This window comes from Pan troglodytes, chromosome 7, assembly GCF_028858775.2.
Source record: "Pan troglodytes isolate AG18354 chromosome 7, NHGRI_mPanTro3-v2.0_pri, whole genome shotgun sequence".
NCBI classification, from domain to species: domain Eukaryota; kingdom Metazoa; phylum Chordata; class Mammalia; order Primates; family Hominidae; genus Pan; species Pan troglodytes.
In genome coordinates this window covers 38465561-38482519 of record NC_072405.2, presented here as the reverse complement: position 1 = coordinate 38482519, position 16959 = coordinate 38465561, and the positions used below count along the sequence as shown (strand labels likewise).

At 42.1% G+C, this 16959-nt stretch overlaps 1 protein-coding gene across 5 annotated transcripts; it reads right to left on the bottom strand.

The window, feature by feature from the left end:
- LEPROTL1 (leptin receptor overlapping transcript like 1) lies at positions 1–12853 on the bottom strand. Of its 5 annotated transcripts, XR_010159470.1 has the most exons (5): positions 12573–12727; positions 6137–6212; positions 3617–3803; positions 2807–3199; positions 1–2321 (listed from the first exon to the last, which is right to left on the bottom strand). XR_010159470.1 is itself a non-coding variant. In XM_528101.9 (4 exons), the coding sequence occupies exons 1-4, from the start codon at positions 12586–12588 to the stop codon at positions 2205–2207; spliced, it is 396 nt and encodes a 131-aa protein (XP_528101.3). In that variant the 5' UTR covers positions 12589–12853; the 3' UTR covers positions 1–2204. The 5 variants fall into 5 exon arrangements, 4 of the variants coding, with proteins under 4 accessions (XP_528101.3, XP_063673051.1, XP_016814787.1 ...); XM_528101.9 differs by lacking the exon at positions 2807–3199 and having other exon boundaries at positions 12573–12853; XM_063816981.1 differs by lacking the exons at positions 2807–3199; positions 12573–12727 and adding an exon at positions 11876–12483.
- Between the last annotated feature and the right edge of the window lie 4106 nt (positions 12854–16959).

Here is a 16959-nt window from a genome sequence, read left to right as displayed (position 1 = left end):
GATATTTAAAATCTTTATTGTTTCATCATCAAAAGTTTTCTTTCCATAGAAGAATGGTAATGTTGTATCAGTGCATATTCTATGGAAAATTCATATCTCAAGTAACTAGCCTAGAAATCAGAGACAGCACTATGTCAAGCTAGTATACAAGGTCAAAGACACAATGCTGCCAACGCAATTAGTATATAGAAAGAATACGCAGCTGTTAGAAAAAGTCTATGGCCAAGTGGATAAAACAGTAGCAGTGCACTGCACTGACATCCAGAACAGAAAATAGGGAAGGACCAGAGAATGCACTTCCTGCAAAAAAAAGTCCAGTAGATCACAGGCACAAAGAGTTCCCAACTGTCTCACCAGCTCTCTAACTCATGTGTACCTGCACCTTCCTCTTGAAGTCTGAACATTATAATACCACAAGCCACTTTCAGCCTCCAGTGGGAAGGCTCCAGCCACACGCCGATATTTCGTCCTGCTTCCTGTCATCTCATATCTAAAAGTCATGGCTTAAGTTAGGCAATAAAACCTGTGGCTTTAGGCATCTTTAGTAAAAAAGCTGAACAAATCCCAAATTTATTCCCATTTTCTTGAGAAATAAACTTCATAAAACAACAGACAGCTGTCATGATTACTGAGTTTTGGCTGATGGCGAAATAATTTTTATGTAAGTATACTGAATAAACATACAAACAAATATCCTTAACAAAATACTGTCAGACCAACTTGAACGTTTTTATAACCCACTCCTGAAAAAAGTCCTGATAATTATTAGATGTAAACGACCACTATAAATTGATCATGCCTGGTTACTGGGAATTTTTTGGTCAGGTATGTTTCTGAAGCTGCTATATAGCTGGACTTGGCTACTTTGCATTAACTCACACAACAAATGCCTTTTATAAGGAAACAGCAGATCTATCATGATGAACTCAAAATCAAAACAGTTCAGAGGTATACAGGAGACTTGTCTTAAAAATACTTTTAAATTACATATGATATAACCTTAGAGAATAAGAACTACTATTACCATGGTCTAAATCTTAAACTGTTAATGCATGAATTATCTGTAAGACTAACAAGTTACTTGTTAATCATGGCAAGGCCTTGCAGGGGAGGGGGCACTCTGAATGTACGGCATAGCAATTATTTTCCAGGTAAGTAAACACTTCTAAGTGTTATTAAACTATATTTGAAAAGTTATTTTATGTAATATATACAACATACCAAATAAGTCAAAAGGAGGAAGCAGAGGAAGGTTTTCTGGCATATATGATGCAAACATACAACTGTCCCTCATCAGTAGTGGTTCCATGTATGTCCATTTTAACAGGGTAAAACATGAAAGGTTGATAGGAGATCACAAATTTCACTTATAAATAGAAACAGGATTCAAAAACTGGAATTTCAATGTCATTTCTTCCCACATTGCAACTCACTCTAACAATAATAAACATAAATAAAAACCCTATCTCAAAAATCTGTTTTTACACCCTTACCTTAAAGTTTAACATAAATTCTTCTAACAATTGAGAAGAAAAGCACTCCTCTGTAGCAATTCCATAAAATAATTTTCAATCCACAAAACATCTGTCTACCAGTAAAACCAACAACCCTTAACGGAGGGCATGGGCATTAACACTTGGCCCCTCTGAGGTATAAATGCAGCTATATTTGCACTGAGTATACAGTCTATAACGTATGCCAACCGTCTGTATGTCTGCATAACATTGGGAGTGATGTCATCCTGACTGATTGAAAACTTATTTTTATAATTTTTTCTAATAATGGAGGCTAAATAATTTTAAGAGAAAAGATGTACTTGACCAGTAATAGAGCCGGCGGAATTCTGAATTCCTAACCAATGCAAATGATTACATTAAAAAAGTGTTTAACATTGCATATTGATTCCAAAAAAAATCAACCTAACAGGAAAAACACATAAATATTTAAATTCAGCAGGACACCACAAAAAGCATACTATAGATAAGTGTGAAATCAGTCAAGCTTTTCCAAAAGAGAAAATCCTTTTAATCCTTCAGCAAGTCTCTGTGAAAATAGTATGCTTACAATAAAAGTGAGAAGGGAGCACCTAAAATACCCCCAAGAGGCTTGCTATACCATTCAGCATTAACTGCTCCATCTCCTGTGTGCGTGAATGGCCAACAAATGACAGGAAGTCCATTTGACAATAGTTCAGTAATTTCTTTTCACCACTGCTGCCAGCTGAAGTCGTCATTGCTTCCAAAGACCAAGAAAAAGCCTAGTATAGTTGCAAAGATGACTGTGTTTCCTGTGAGAACAAGTGCGCAAGCTCCCCACTCAATCTATGGAAATAAGATACACTCAGTCAACAGGCATGAAAAACGAAAGGAAAATGAAAAAAAAAATCAAGGCTCTAGTTGTATCCCAATTATGATCTAAAAGAAACATGGCTTGTAACAATAATTGTCACAGTGCTGAACACATACTTATAAATATATATAGTATAAATATATATAGTATAAATATATATAGTATAAATATATATAGCAAAAAAATACATAGTATAAATATATATAAATATATACAGTATAAATATATTTATAGTATAAAAGTGGTACTTTTATACTAGTATTTTCATTTACCTTTGGTTCCTTTAAAAAGAAAGTCATGAAATGACCATTCAAAAACAAGCTTGACTTCTGGGCTATGAAGAAGCAGCATAAAATTCTACAAGTTTCTGTTTATAAAGGAATGTGCTTACTCTTCCTTAATATAAAAATCTATCTAGAGTAGATTAAATTTTAGCATATCACAGATGGAAACACACCCATGTACATTCTTTTGAAGGGGTGGGAAAACAATTGCCTTCTCCATATGGCTGTCTTCTCTACCTCCCCAGAGATGAAGGCGCGTGGATCAGTGAGTTTGGGAGGAAGAACTGAGTACCCGTAGCCAGCCCCTTCCCCTCTTCAGTGCTTTTCTGCCTGCAGAGCACATGCATCTTCTCAGGTCTTCCATATTTTAGGTTTTACAGGATAGGCCTGGGTTGTTCAGCACTGGGGGAGTTGATATGCTCAACTCTGACAGTTAAGTATTAGCAAGCCAGACGGGTGCGGTGGCTCATGCCTGTAATCCCAGCACTTTAGGAGGCCGAGGCGGACGGATCACGAGGTCAGGAGATGGAGACCATTCTGGCTAACACGGTGAAATCTCGTCTGCACTAAAAACACAAAAAATATCAGCTGGGCGTGGTGGCGGGCACCTGTAGTCCCAGCTACTCGGAAGGCTGAGGCAGGAGAATGGCGTGAACCCGGGAGGCAGAGCTTGCAGTAAGCTGAGATCACGCCACTGCACTCCAGGCTGGGCGACAGAGCAAGACTCCATCTCAAAAAAAAAAAAAAAAAAAAAAGAAAAAAAAAAGTATTAGCAAGCCAACAGCTGCTGCAGATCCAAGCCACGTTCTCCAATATCACTTTTATTAGTTAACAAGAACAAACAATAAAGTGAGATTTTAATCTCTCTCTTCTAGGCTCTTATGTCTTTCACCTCTTTCCATGTCATTAACAAAAACTTTGCTTGAGAAAAATGTAACACATGTTCAATATAAAATCATTAATGGAAGAATATATTCACTTACCAGATGTGCTCTGGCAAATACAATAGGGAGTCCAAAAGCTGACACGACAATGCCCGTTGTAAGAAAGATGGCAAGTTCCTTACAAGCGTTACTCATAGCATCTGTATCATCCACTAATCTTCTTGCTATGCAGTATGGAATAGGTGAAAGGATGTAAAAAAATAGAACAAAGAGGGGCCAGTATTTGCTAGAAAAAGAAAAAAAAGTTAATGTAATTTTTGCTATGTCATTTTCCTACACACAAAATATGGTCTTTTTAAAAAATCAAGATTCAATCGCTTGACTTCTAATGGATGACACCCAACCTTAGCATAAAGCTGAAACAACCCTAAACTTCCCTTACAACACGAGGAACTCCCAAATTACAGAAATCAAAATACAGAAAAGAAACTAAAAGTAATTTTGAATACTTTCAGTCAGAATATGGAATTTATCACAATAAAAATAGATGGCTTTTACTCTACATCTAGTTAACTGTATTGTACCACAGTCATTTCCTGGTTTTGATAACTACGGTTATGTAAGATCTTATGACTCTGGCAGGCTGTGTGGAGGGTACAGGGGACCTCTGTGTATGATTTTCACAACTTCTTCAGAATCTAAAATTGTTTCAAAATAAAAAGTTAAAAAGAAATAGATGCCCTTAAAACTACCATAGAATAAAATAGGTATCATGGTGGAGATCTGATTATACAGAGGCTAATGATAGGCAGCTACTTATGTTTCCTAAATTTTTTTTTTTTTTTTGAGACAGAGTCTCGCTCTGCTGCCCAGGCTGGAGTGCAGTGGCATGATCTCGGCTCACTGCAACTTCTGCCTCCTGGGTTCAAGTGACTCTCCTGCCTCAGCCCCCCTGACTAGCTGGGATTACAGGCGTGCGCCACCATGCCCGGCTAATTTTTGTATTTTTAGTGGAGATGGAGTTTCACCATGTTGGCTAGGCTGGTCTTAAACTCCTGACCTCAGGTGATCCACCCACCTTGGCCTCCCAAAGTGCTAGGATTACAGGCATGAGCCACTGCGCCTGACCATTTCCTAAATATTTTAAGAAAAACAATTAAAAATTGAATATATGCTTAAGAAAAATAATTCAAACAGTACAAAAGCACAAAAAGTAAAGACTAAAAGTTCCAAATCTCCTCTTGCCCACTTTCCTATTGAGCTTCTCAGGGACCCTTCCACATTTCCACATAAACTTTAAAATATGAATGGGTCCCTGCAGTTTTCTAACAATATGTCTTGAACATATTTACATGTTAGCACTTACAGCTCTTCCTCATTCTTTTTAAGACTGCCTAGTATTTCCATTAAAAGATTTACTATAATTTAACCATTTTTCTTTTGAAGGACATTTAGGATGTTTTCAGAAGTTTTTTTGGCTCTTATAAATAAGGCATAAAACAACAAAACAAAAACAAAAACAAAAATATAAACAAGGCTGCTTGAACATCCATACTCTCCCCCACTAAATATATCTTTGTAAACATCTGCAAGTGGGTTTGTATGAGAAAGTCTAACAAGTGAAAGGGCTAACTCAAAGAATATATACTTTGAGAGCTACAAGCAAACTTATCTCCAAGAAAACTATCTATGTGTACTCCCCCCACAGCACAAAAGAGTGCCTGCTTGCCCTGTCTCTTGTCTTTGTCAATAGATTTTGTTTAGTTTTGAGTGAGGCTGGGGATATTTTTATGTGCTTATTAGCAATTTGTAGTTCTCTTTTTGTATTTATTTTTCTATTGAGTTGTTCATCTTTTTCTAATTTATCTAAATGTTAAAATGTTAACTTTGAGAAGTTCTTTCTATCCTAAGGAAAGAAATTTTTTTTTTTTTTTGGAAACAGAGTCTTGCTCTATCACCCAGGCTGGAGTGCAGTGGCGCGATCTTGGCTCACCGCAACCTCCATCTCCTGGGTTCAGGCGATTCTCCTGCCTCAGCCTCCCGAGTACCTGGGACTACAGGCATGCGTCACCACGCCTGGCTATTTTTTTTGTATTTTTAGTAGAGATGGGGTTTCACCATGTTAGCCAGGCTGGTCTCGAACTCCTGACCTCAGGCAATCCTCCCGCCTTGGTCTCCCAAAGTGCTGGGATTACAGGCGTGAGCCACCGCACCAGGCCGAAAAGTAATTGTTTACATCTCTTTTTTTTTTTTTTAGTTAATTGTGTTTTGACTGCTTATGGTATTTTTTTGCAAAAAGACATTTTAAATTTTCTTGTAATTAGTATTATCAATAGATGTTAAAAACTGAGCAGGAGGGCTGAGGTACTGTGTAGCTATCTTGCCACTGCAGACTCAGCAGCAGTGAAAGAGCAGGTAACAGCCAAAAATCTTATTTGCATCTTGGTGTCCTAAAATCTTTAGAAACAAACTTTAAGTGGTGATTTTTACAAAGGTATGTGTTTGGTAAGTGAACATTTCTCTGCATTACTTTTACAGTAGTAAAAAAACATTTTTTTAAGCTTTAAAAGTAGAAAAATTTTACCCTTAAATATTCAGAAAGACAAACATTTTACATACTTGTATATTGGAAGGGCACATCCAAGCATCAAAAACATCAGTCCGATTGCTCCTCCAAAGGACAAACTAATCAAAGCTGCAAAGCAAATAAAAAGTGCAACAGGAATATAAATTAAATATTATTTTTATTAATATCAGCAGCCTGAACATTATCTGTAACCTCAGAAGCAAAAATCCCTCAAACATATTAATAGCAAGTTGCCATCAGAAGTGTAAGTTATCTAGTCTTAGAATAAGTCTTCTGTGGTATCTTCAAGGCAAAATGAAGTGACACTGGCCTTTTTTTTTTTTTTTTTTTTTTTTTTGTGAGATGGAGTTTCACTCTTGTTGCCCAGGCTGGAGTCCAATGGCTTGATCTCGGCTCACCACAACCTCCACCTCCCAGGTTCAAGTGATTCTCCTGCCTCAGCCTCCTGAGTAAGCTGGGATTATAGGAATGCACTACCACATCCTGCTAATTTTCTATTTTTAGTAGAGATGGAGTTTCTCCATGTTGGTCAGGCTGGTCTCGAACTCCCGACCTCAGGTGATCCACCTGCCTTGGCCTCCCAAAGTGCTGGGATTACAGGCGTGAGCCACCACATCCAGCCAGTGACACCGATTTTTAAAGCTCTAACCTACTGCTAGTACCCCACCATATTCCCCAGACGCTGGTTCCCTTTCTAAAGAGTCAAAGTCCACAGGCTCAATGCTCTTCTGGGCATTAGAATTATATTTACTTCACAGATCACTACAGTTTTGAAAAGCAGTATGTGGAGAAACTCCACATGCTCAAGTTTACTGGACTTTAGAAACCTCATCCTATAGGAAAACCTCTTCTAATCAGCTCCTGTTTCTGGCACATACACTCTCAATGTGCATAAAACTGACCAGAAAAAATGCCCGAGAATATCTGTAGTTAATGATTTTAATCAATTAATTTTGTTGCAAATCTTTAAATAGTTTGCAAAAGTAGAGCTGGGTTTCCTTCCCTAATCTACATTAGAAAATCTGTAGGACAATGGGTTATAATCCTTCTGAGGTATCACTACTTTAACACGTTATTATAAGCAATAGATGCATTCTACAGGTGAAATATAGTTTCTAAAGCTACGCGCGCACACACAGACACACACACACACAGTAGTACATTTTAAGGTGCTCTCACATGTTAGTGAATAGAAACAACTTTCTTGAATAGGCATAGTTAACCAATGACCTAGACTAAAGCAAAGAAATAAATGATAGCCGAGTGCAGTGGCTCACGCCTGTAATCCCAGCACTTTGGGAGGCCAAGGTGGGCGGATCATGAGATTGGGGGTTTGAGACCAGCCTGGTCAGTATGGTGAAACCTTGTCTCTACTAAAAATACAAAAAATTAGCTGGGTGTGGTGGCACATGCCTGTAGTCCCAGCTACTTGGGAGGCTGAAGCAGGAGAATTGCTTGAACCCGGGAGGCGTAGGTTGCAGTGGGCCTAGACTGCGCCTTTGCATTCCAGCCTGTGTGACAGAGCAAGACTGCATCTCAAAAAAAAATAAATAAATAAGTAAATGATAAATTTATTTTGAGTTCTATATAACCTGTATTTCTACAGTTACAGTGGCTAAGAAAATAACTCGTTTTGTTGTTGTTAGGTCATTTTATTAAAATTCAAAAGTTAAAATTCGAAAGATTTGTAGAAGGTCTAAAAGTTACCAAAACAAAGGCTAACATAGAGAAACCAAAATGAACAGGAAACAAGTTAAACTTTGCCAAGTACTACTGACATACTCTGCACAACTAAAACGGTCATAATCAAGGACACCCCATGACATAGTGGCTTGGCAGATTTGGTTTTTGGTTAGATCGCTGATGCAGGTCATGGCAACCCCGAACACATCACTTAGTCCTGAATACCATTCTATTTCCAGCTACAGGAAAAGAATTGCATTTTTACTTTACAGCAAACGAGGCACTTCAAGTTTACAGGGGAATGCAATATAAACTGTAAGGAAAACACTGAATTTACCATTTGTTTTCTTCAGTTCCAAATTGGTTCTCATGACCGGGCCCTGCCCACCTCTCCTGTGACGTGTCACACCAGGCTACTACAGTGTCCCTGAACCCTCACTTCAGTTATACTGGCCCTCTTTCCTTTCCTGGAAATCAGCAGACTTGCTCACTCACGTGGCCTGTGCACACTTTGTCCCTTCTGCCTCAGACATTTTTTCATTCAAGAAATATTCACTGAGCACTAAATATGTGACAAGCACTAGGGATACAACAGTGAATGAGGCATGGTCCTTTCCCACTCCTCTCTACTTTCCTCCAACTTAACTCCTGCTTTTCCTTCAGATCTCAGCTCAACCAGTGAAGTGGTTTTTTTGCTGGTTTTTTTTTTTTTTTAGACTGAGTCTTGCGCTGTCGCCAGGATGGAGTGCAGTGGCGCGATCTTGACTCACTGCAACCTCTGCCTCCCAGGTTCAAGCCATCCTCCTGCCTCAGCCTCCTGAGTAACTGGGACTACAGCTGTGCACCACCATGCCTAGCTAATTTTTTTTTTTTTTTGGTATTTTTAGTAGAGACGGGGTTTCACCACATTGGCCAGGATGGTCTCCATCTCTTGACCTCACGATCTGCCCACCTTGGCCTCCCAAAGTGCTGGGATTATAGGCGTGAGCCACCGCACCTGGCCTCAGTGAAGTTTTTCCAAACCTCCTGATTAGACCAATTCCCTGTTATATTTATTTATTCATTCCTCTAACAAACATCTTTGGAGCACCTAACGTGTGTCAGATACTGTTCTTGCTACTGGAGACAGAGCAATGACAACAATCAAAGCTTTCACTCTCACGGAGCTTACGTTCTAGTGGGAGAAGAAAATGATTTTTAACAAGCAAGTGAATAAATGTCAAGTGATGACAAACGTCAGGTAGAGTAAGGGATGGGAGTGCTAGTCTAGATACAGTGGCCAGGGAAGGCATCTCTGATGAAGCACCACCTGAGCAAAGATCTGTATGAGGGGAGGGAGGAAATCATGTGGGTATTTGGGATGAGTATTCCTGGCAGAGACCCGTGTATGCTGAGGTCCTCTGTTCACTGAATGCCTCTCCTTTGCTCAATTATCAGCTGCGATTTCCTACTGGTTTGTATTTTGTCTTTCCTTCTCAACTGTCCATTTCATGAAAGGAGGGAGCAAGTTTTTCTGTTGTGATGATCGTGCCTGGCTCTTAACACTCAACAAATATTTGTGGAATGAATGTAGCAGAGTGGAAGCAGCATGGAACTGAGACTCAGGAGGGTCCAAGGCCCTAATAGTTACTAACTACTTGTCCAAGTAATTTATGAGTCTCAGTTCTTCCTTCTCTAAAATGACAGTTGGACTAGATCTTAAATGCAGATAATTTTCTGAACACTAAAGGTACTGTTAAGACAGCTAAGTCCATTACTATAAATACTACCTAGTAACACCTCATTCATTCAGAAGCCATTTATATGCAACTTAGAATCCTGGAGAAAACAAAGGCCACTAAAAAGAGACAAAATAGATGTTACAAAGCCCATATACTAAAGCCAACATTCTCTATAAACAGACCCTTAAGTTCTTATTTATACTAACTCATTTTCGTGACTCAATTGTTAGATGGGAATTCAGAGTAAAACACATTTTTATTTTAAAGAATCATCTATGCTCACTTATATATATTTTTCAATAGGTAATTCACATACCCAGAACAAAAATTAAGTGAAAAGGAACTTTCTCTTATCAAAAGTAATCACTATTACCTATATACCTTGTGACACAAAATTTTCTAAGTTTATTTTCCCACACTGAAACAAATGGGAATTAGGAGAAATAGTTGCATACGAGCAAGAATTGCCCTTTGAAAGGAGGGAGGAAACAACAAAAAAAATTTAAACCAGGCAGAAAAATCTCAAAAAGCATGTTCACGGTAATCTCTGCAAGAGGCAAGCCACCTTAGGACCATGAGGGCCTCTGAAGGTGGCTGTTCTGTGACAGAGAACAGTCATTCAAGTTTTTATCAAAAAAGAAGGCCTAAATTCTTCGATTACACTCTTACAAAGTTAATGAAAAATGATTCCTTAAAAAAAAAAAAACCAAGGGACTAAAATGAGATAAGGCTCTGGTATCAAAAAACAATTTTAAAAACATAAACCAAGATTGTCTTATTATAAGTGCTATGAATATGAATACTGGAATAACATTTGTTTGGGGGAATCAAGATACCTTGAGATAATACTTCTATTCCATTAAATACTAAATATGTGTGTGTGTGTGTGTGTGTGTATATATATATATTTTTTTGTTTGTTTTGAGACAGAGTCTCACTCTGTTGCCCAGGCTGGAGTGCAGTGGCGTAATCTTGGCTCACTGCAACCTCTGCCTCCCGGGTTCAAGCAATTCCCTGCCTCAGCCTCCTGAGTAGCTGGGATTACAGGTGCCTGCCACCATGCCCGGCTAATTTTTTTGTATTTTTAGTAGAGATGGGGTTTCACCATCTTGGACAGGTTGGTCTTGAACTCCTGACCTCATGATCCATCCGTCTTGGCCTCCCAAAGTGCTGGGATTACAGGTGTGAGCCACCGCGCCGGGATTAAATACTAAATTTTTTTTAAATATTCATAACACAGTTTGATGTGACATCTCATCTTCCAGTCATACCGAATAAGGTAGCCAATTAGAGGTTAAATAAATTGCTTAAAAGTGTTCTCAAAACTTGCAGTTTCTTCAATCTTATGAAATTGGCAACTAGGAAGATTTATATATACACTTCATCATTTGTATATAAGCTGTTTCTTAAATGACACATCAACAAGGCAAGAATTCATACAGTAATTGAGTGATGCAACATTTGGAAGACAAAGCTTAGATAAGTCTGGTTTCTACTCCCAAAGCCTCTAGGCTAGGGATGGAGCAGCCCAATTATCTAGCAAAACTCTCTAGAGACAAGAAGCTGATTCTGTGATTACAAAGAAATTAGAGTAGAAGGAGGGACCACTTCTCTAACCTGGGAGTTAACCAGAAAATCCAATATATCAAAAAGTAATAGACAAATGGCTCAAGAAATGCCTAATGGTCTCTAATTACAGCAACACTCCTTCCTAATATAAAGATATTAGGCCAAGAGAAAGAAACATACTGACTCATAACAACCAGAAAATCCTGCTGAAATCAAAAGTGCAGTTCACCTGAGGCGCCTTCATCAGTTTAATGCAGTATTTCCCTAGGTCTGGAGAAGTAAATTACAAAGCTATTTTCTTAAGAGACCCCCGCATTATTGACACTGAAGAAACAGGGAAGAACAGGGAAACGGGCAACATCCTAAAAACCACAGCAATTCACAATAACTGCCTTTCACATAAGGGTTTAGAGTCTATCATAGTTCAAAAGGAGATTACAAAGTATCCCAGTTGCTTAAATGACAAGGTTTTATATGGGAAGTGAAATGTTTTCAGACATTGAAAATAAACAAGAAACAGTAAGACTGTGACCCTGAAAAAAAAAACTCGATTAAGTTTTCCTTAGAGAAGAAAAAATACAAAGAAAACCACTGCTCCCAAAGTTACCTGCTTCCTGCCTGACTGCCCTTCTACAGAGCGGCAGGTCAAGAAATCAATGTAATTAGTTAAGCAGTAGCTGAAAACTTTGCTTCTCATCACACTGACAACAAAACTACCTAACAGTTGGAACAAATGCAACATTCCTCTTTTAAAAAGAAAATACATGAATAAGCCAGTAGTTTTTCATTAAGTTGTACCAGTATTTTATCTTCTTAAAAAAAGGAAAAAAAGAAAAATTTTGAAATTTGAAAAAGCCTCAGGGTGCAACTGCGGAGAGGGAAGAGAGCCAGGAGCACTTTGGGGTCGCCTACAGGATCAACTCTAGGGTCCAGACACCGCAGATGAAAATGCACCCGTTTCGGGAGCCTGTAAAGCCTCGGGCGCGGGCGGCCGGGGTGGACGTGGGGTCGAGGTTTCGGGCAGACCCGTGCAGCGCCCGCAGACCGCACTTGTGCCTTTCGGTGGGAAATGACTGGTTTTCCATCGCTGGCATCTCCAGCAGCCTCAGCCTCCTCAATCCCACGCTCTGCCTGCCTCTCTCTCGGATGCAAACTCCTGCAAAACGTGTGTGACCGTCCAAGTCGCGACGGGACTCCTCACTGACCGCCAACCACTTCATATTTTGTTCGGGGGGCGATGGGTGGGAGAGAGGCTGCCGAAATCGGCAGAAAGTGGGGGCTGCGGGGCGAAGCCGGGGTCGCAACCGTCCGTTGCCCGAGGGCGCCGCGCCCACCTCCGGGCCAAGCGCAGGGCCGGGGCGGGGGTCGCTTCCCCGGCGCAGGGACCCCACGCGCGCGCGCGGGCCCGGAGGGGAAGTGCGGGGGCCGCGTGGGACCCCCGGCCCATCTTCCCCCGACGGCCCCAGCCCTCCCGCGTCCTGCAACCCAGGCCCACCTTTGATGCCTGCCATGGCGGTGACGTCGCTCCTGGCTCCACGACCCGAGGCGGCGGCGGCGGCGGCGGCGGCGGCAGCAGCGGCAGCCGGGAGACCCAAGACGCGCTACGGCGGCCAGACAACACCCGGAAGTGCGCGACGCAGCACTTCCGCCGGCGGCTCGGGCTCGCGCGGGGGCGCGGGGGACGCGCCGGGCTGGGCTGTGGGGTCGACCCCCTGCCTCTCTTCTCCGCGGGTCTGCAGATCGCCGCCGGCCGAGGCTTGCCGCCGCCGCCCCGACTGGGAGAATGAGCAGGCGCCAGGTCTTGAATTCCTGTCAGGGCCGGTCTGGGGGCTCCCTGCTGAAGCCCCTGTCCCTGATCCCGCAACCTCCCGCGTGCTTGGGAAGGGGTCGCGGGTAGCGGCCGTCCTTTGGATGCACGTGTGATGGCTTTTGGCTTAATTTCACATTGTTTTGTTTGTTTTTTGAGACAGGGTCTCTTTCGCCCAGGCTGGAGTGTGATCACGGCTACTGCAGCCTCGATCTCCAGGGCTCAAGTAATTCTCTCACGTCGGCCTCGCAGTAACTGGGACCACAGACATGAGCCACCATGCCTGGCTTTTTTTTGTTTTGTTTTGTTTTTTGTAGAGACAGGGCGGGGTGTGAGACTCTCATCTTGTTGCCCAAGCTGGTCTCCTGAGCTCAAGGATCTGCCCTCCTCGGCCTCCCAAAGCGCTGGGATTACAGCTTGATACCCTACCTTGTTTTAACCTGATTGACTCTCTCTTAGCTGAGAGAGCGGGACAGACTCCATTTTGGTTTCTTCGCTTGAAGCACCTTGTCCCCCTCCCTTAAGGACATAACTGGTGCAAACTGACACCAAGCACATCCAGGAATGTGCTTACTGATAAGATACTGAGGCAAGCTGTACCAGCAGCTCCTGGGAACGCGCTCGGTTGATGGTACCCAAAGCCCCTGCGTTTATCTCTTTGTGATAATTTAAGCCCCATGCACCTGCAACTGTTTATTTTCCTGTAACTGTTTCTATAACCATTTATCTTTTAACTCTTTGCCTGTTCTGCTTCTGTAAAAATTGCTTCAGCTAGACTACCCCTTCCCTATTTAGACCAAGGTATAAAAAGAAATCTAGCCCCTTCTTCAGGGCCGAGAGAATTTTGAGCTGTAGTCGTCTCTCGGTCGCCGGCAATAAAGGACTCCTGAATTAGTCTCAAAGTGTGGCGTTTCTCTATAACTCGCTCGGTTACGACAACAGGTGTGAGCCACTGCGCACATTATTTTACTGCGCCTTTTCCTCTCTCCCTCCATCCCTCCATCCCCAGTCCCATAATTAAGGTTAGTTGGGTGGTCTGCACTTGGCTCCTTGGTTTCCTACACAGGACTAGGGTTCTGGTGAGGACCCACCTCCAGAGATAGGAGCAGCAGGGCTCAGTAAAGGGTGGATTTAATAGAAATCCAGTCCCTTGGGTGGCTGTCTTTCTGGTAGTAACAAGGCAAGGAAAAAAAAGTGAAAGCCCAGGTTCAACACCTTTATTTACACATCCTACAATTATTTATAGAACATTTACTATGTGTTAGGCACAGGGTTAGACGCTGAGATGTGCAAAACCAGGTACTGTTTGCAGACTGGTGAGGAAGACAGACACACAAAAAATGTAAAATTGCAATAATGATAATTGCTAGTAAAGGGGATCAGAATATGTCACTCTAAAATATGCCACTTTGAAGTCTGGTGTGGTGACTCAGGCATGTGATCCCAGCACTTTGGGAGGCTAAGACAGGAGGATCGCTTTGGCCCAGGAGTTCAAGACCAGCCCTGGCAACATAGTGAGACTCCATCTCTACAAAAACGAAAAAAAAATTAGCCAGGCTTGGTGTGTGCCTATAGTTCCAGCTACTTGGGAGGCTGAAGTAGGAGGATTGCTTGAGCCTAGGAGGTCGAGGCTGCAGTGAGCTCTGATTGTGCCACTGCCTGGGCAACAAAGCAAGACTCTGTTTCCAAACAAACAAACAAATAAATGTCAGGCCTCTGAGCCCAAGCTAAGCCATCATATCCCCTGTGACCTGCACGTACACATCCAGATGGCCGGTTCCTGCCTTAACTGATGACATTACCTTGTGAAATTCCTTCCCCTGGCTCATCCTGGCTCAAAAGCTTCCCCACTGAGCACCTGGTGACCCCAGCCCCTGCCTGCCAGAGAACAACCCCCTTTGACTGTAATTTTACTTTACCTACCCAAATCCTATAAAATGGCCCCACCCCTATCTCCCTTCGCTGACTCTCTTTTTGGACTCAGCCCACCTGCACCTAGGGGAAATAACCAGCCTTGTTGCTCACACAAAGCCTGTTTGATGGTCTCTTCACACGGACACGAGTGAAAATAAGCCTAAGGATTGTTTTGAGCTGAAAGCAAATAAGCAACAGGCATAGGAGGAGCTCTCTGCTCTCTCCTTTTCTACCCAAAGGCCGTGCTTAAGTTCCCTTTGTAAAGATAACATAAAGTTCCACTTTTTGTTTTGTTTTGTTTTTCTTTTGAGACGGAGTCTCGCTCTGTGGCCAGGCTGTAGTGCAGTGGCATGATCTCGGCTGACTGCAACTTCCGCTTCCCGGGTTCAAGCGATTCTCTTGCCTCAGCCTCCCAAGTAGCTGGGACTACAGGCACGCGCCACTACGCCCAGCTAACTTTCAGTCTTGCTCTGTCGCCCAGGCTGGAGTGCAGTGGTGTGATCTCAGCCCACTGCAACCTCTGCCTCTTGGTTCAAGTGATTTTCCTGCCTCAGCCTCCCAAGTAGCTGGGATTACAGTCGTGAGCCACAATGCCCGGCTAATTTTTGTATTTTTAGGTAGAGACAGGGTTTCACCATGTTGGCCAGGCTGGTCTTGAATTCCTGGCTTCAAGTGATCGGCCCACCTGGGCCTCCCAAAGTGCTGAAATTACAGGTGTGAGCCACTGCGCCTGGCCCCCAAAAAATGTGTAAACAAATTTTTCTACTTATAAATATTTACATTTCCGAGACCAGGGAGAGGATGCAACTCCTATGCCCCAGTAAACAGCATTTATTGGAGTCTGTCAAAACATTACTAAAATAGCCCTTATCTTTCATTAGTTTTCCCCCATATATTTACCTTCTTAAAATCTACTGCCCCTAGAAGTCCAAAACCTTTCCTTTGTCTACTTTTCCACAATGCATCACCCTTTGTTAAAATGATACATGCTCCCAGGCCTAATTACTTTTTGAGTTTTCACTTCTTTTCTGTGAAGCCTCCTTGTGCATGCAAAATAAATCTTTTTTTTCCCCTGGTAATCTGTACTTTGTTAGTTTAATTCACAGTTCTCAGCTTCTGAACCTAAGAGGGTAAAGAAAGTTTTTATCCTTTCCTACACTAGGAAAGATGGGTAAATAGTTCTCTGAAAACTTTTGATTGCGATCTGCCAGGGAAAATTTCCCTCAAGGAGAGACAACACAGTGATGAATAAATGTGTTAATAGAGAACGGAAAAGCCATCGCAGGTGGCGGGGTGTGTTGTGTGTGTGTGTTTGCGTGTGTTTGTGTGTGTGCGTTTGTGTTTGTGCGTGCATGTGTTTGTGTGTGCGTGTTTGTGTGTGTACGTGTTTGTGTGCGTGTTTGCGTGTGCATGGGTATTTGTGTGTGCGTGTGTGTGCGTCCTTGTGCGTGTTTGGGTGTTGTGTGTGTGCGTGTGTGCGTTTGTGTGTGCGTGCGTTTGTGTGCATGTCTGTGTATGCGTTTGTGCGTGCATGTGTGTTTGTGTGCGTGCGTGTCTGTGTTGTGGGCGTGTTTGTGTGTGCCTGCATGTGTGTGCGTGTTTGTGTGTATGTGCACGTTTGCGTGTGTATGCATGTTTGTGTGTGTGCGTGTGTGCATGCGTGTTTGTGTGTGTTTTGTGTGTTGTTTTTGTGTGTTTGTGTGTTTGCGTGCGCGCATGTATGTATGTGTGGTGGGGAGTTAGGAGCTTTGGCAGCAAATAGAGCAAGGAACTTGCTTGGTCCCTTGGAGAGAAGAGAGGTGGCCAATGGGGTTGGTCAAGGTTGGGGTGGGGCAGCATGCTTATATAGTAGGGACGTACACAAGCAGTTTTGGGTTTTCTCTCTGAGCAATAAAAATCTTTTGAAGGTTTTAAAAGGAAGTAGGTGGGGGTGAGCTACGTACGATTTGAATTTTTAACTTTTTTTCAGTCATCAGACTAACATAAAGTGGCATGTAAGACTGTGGAGTGAATGTTTAGAAGAGATATTTCCAATATACTTTAAAATGAGAGCAAATGGGAAGCTTGAGGCATTACCCACTTCGCTTCTCTCTACTATTTCTAGAGTTGAATTACAATTTAAACAACAACAACAACAACAACAACAAACAGGTCACTTCTT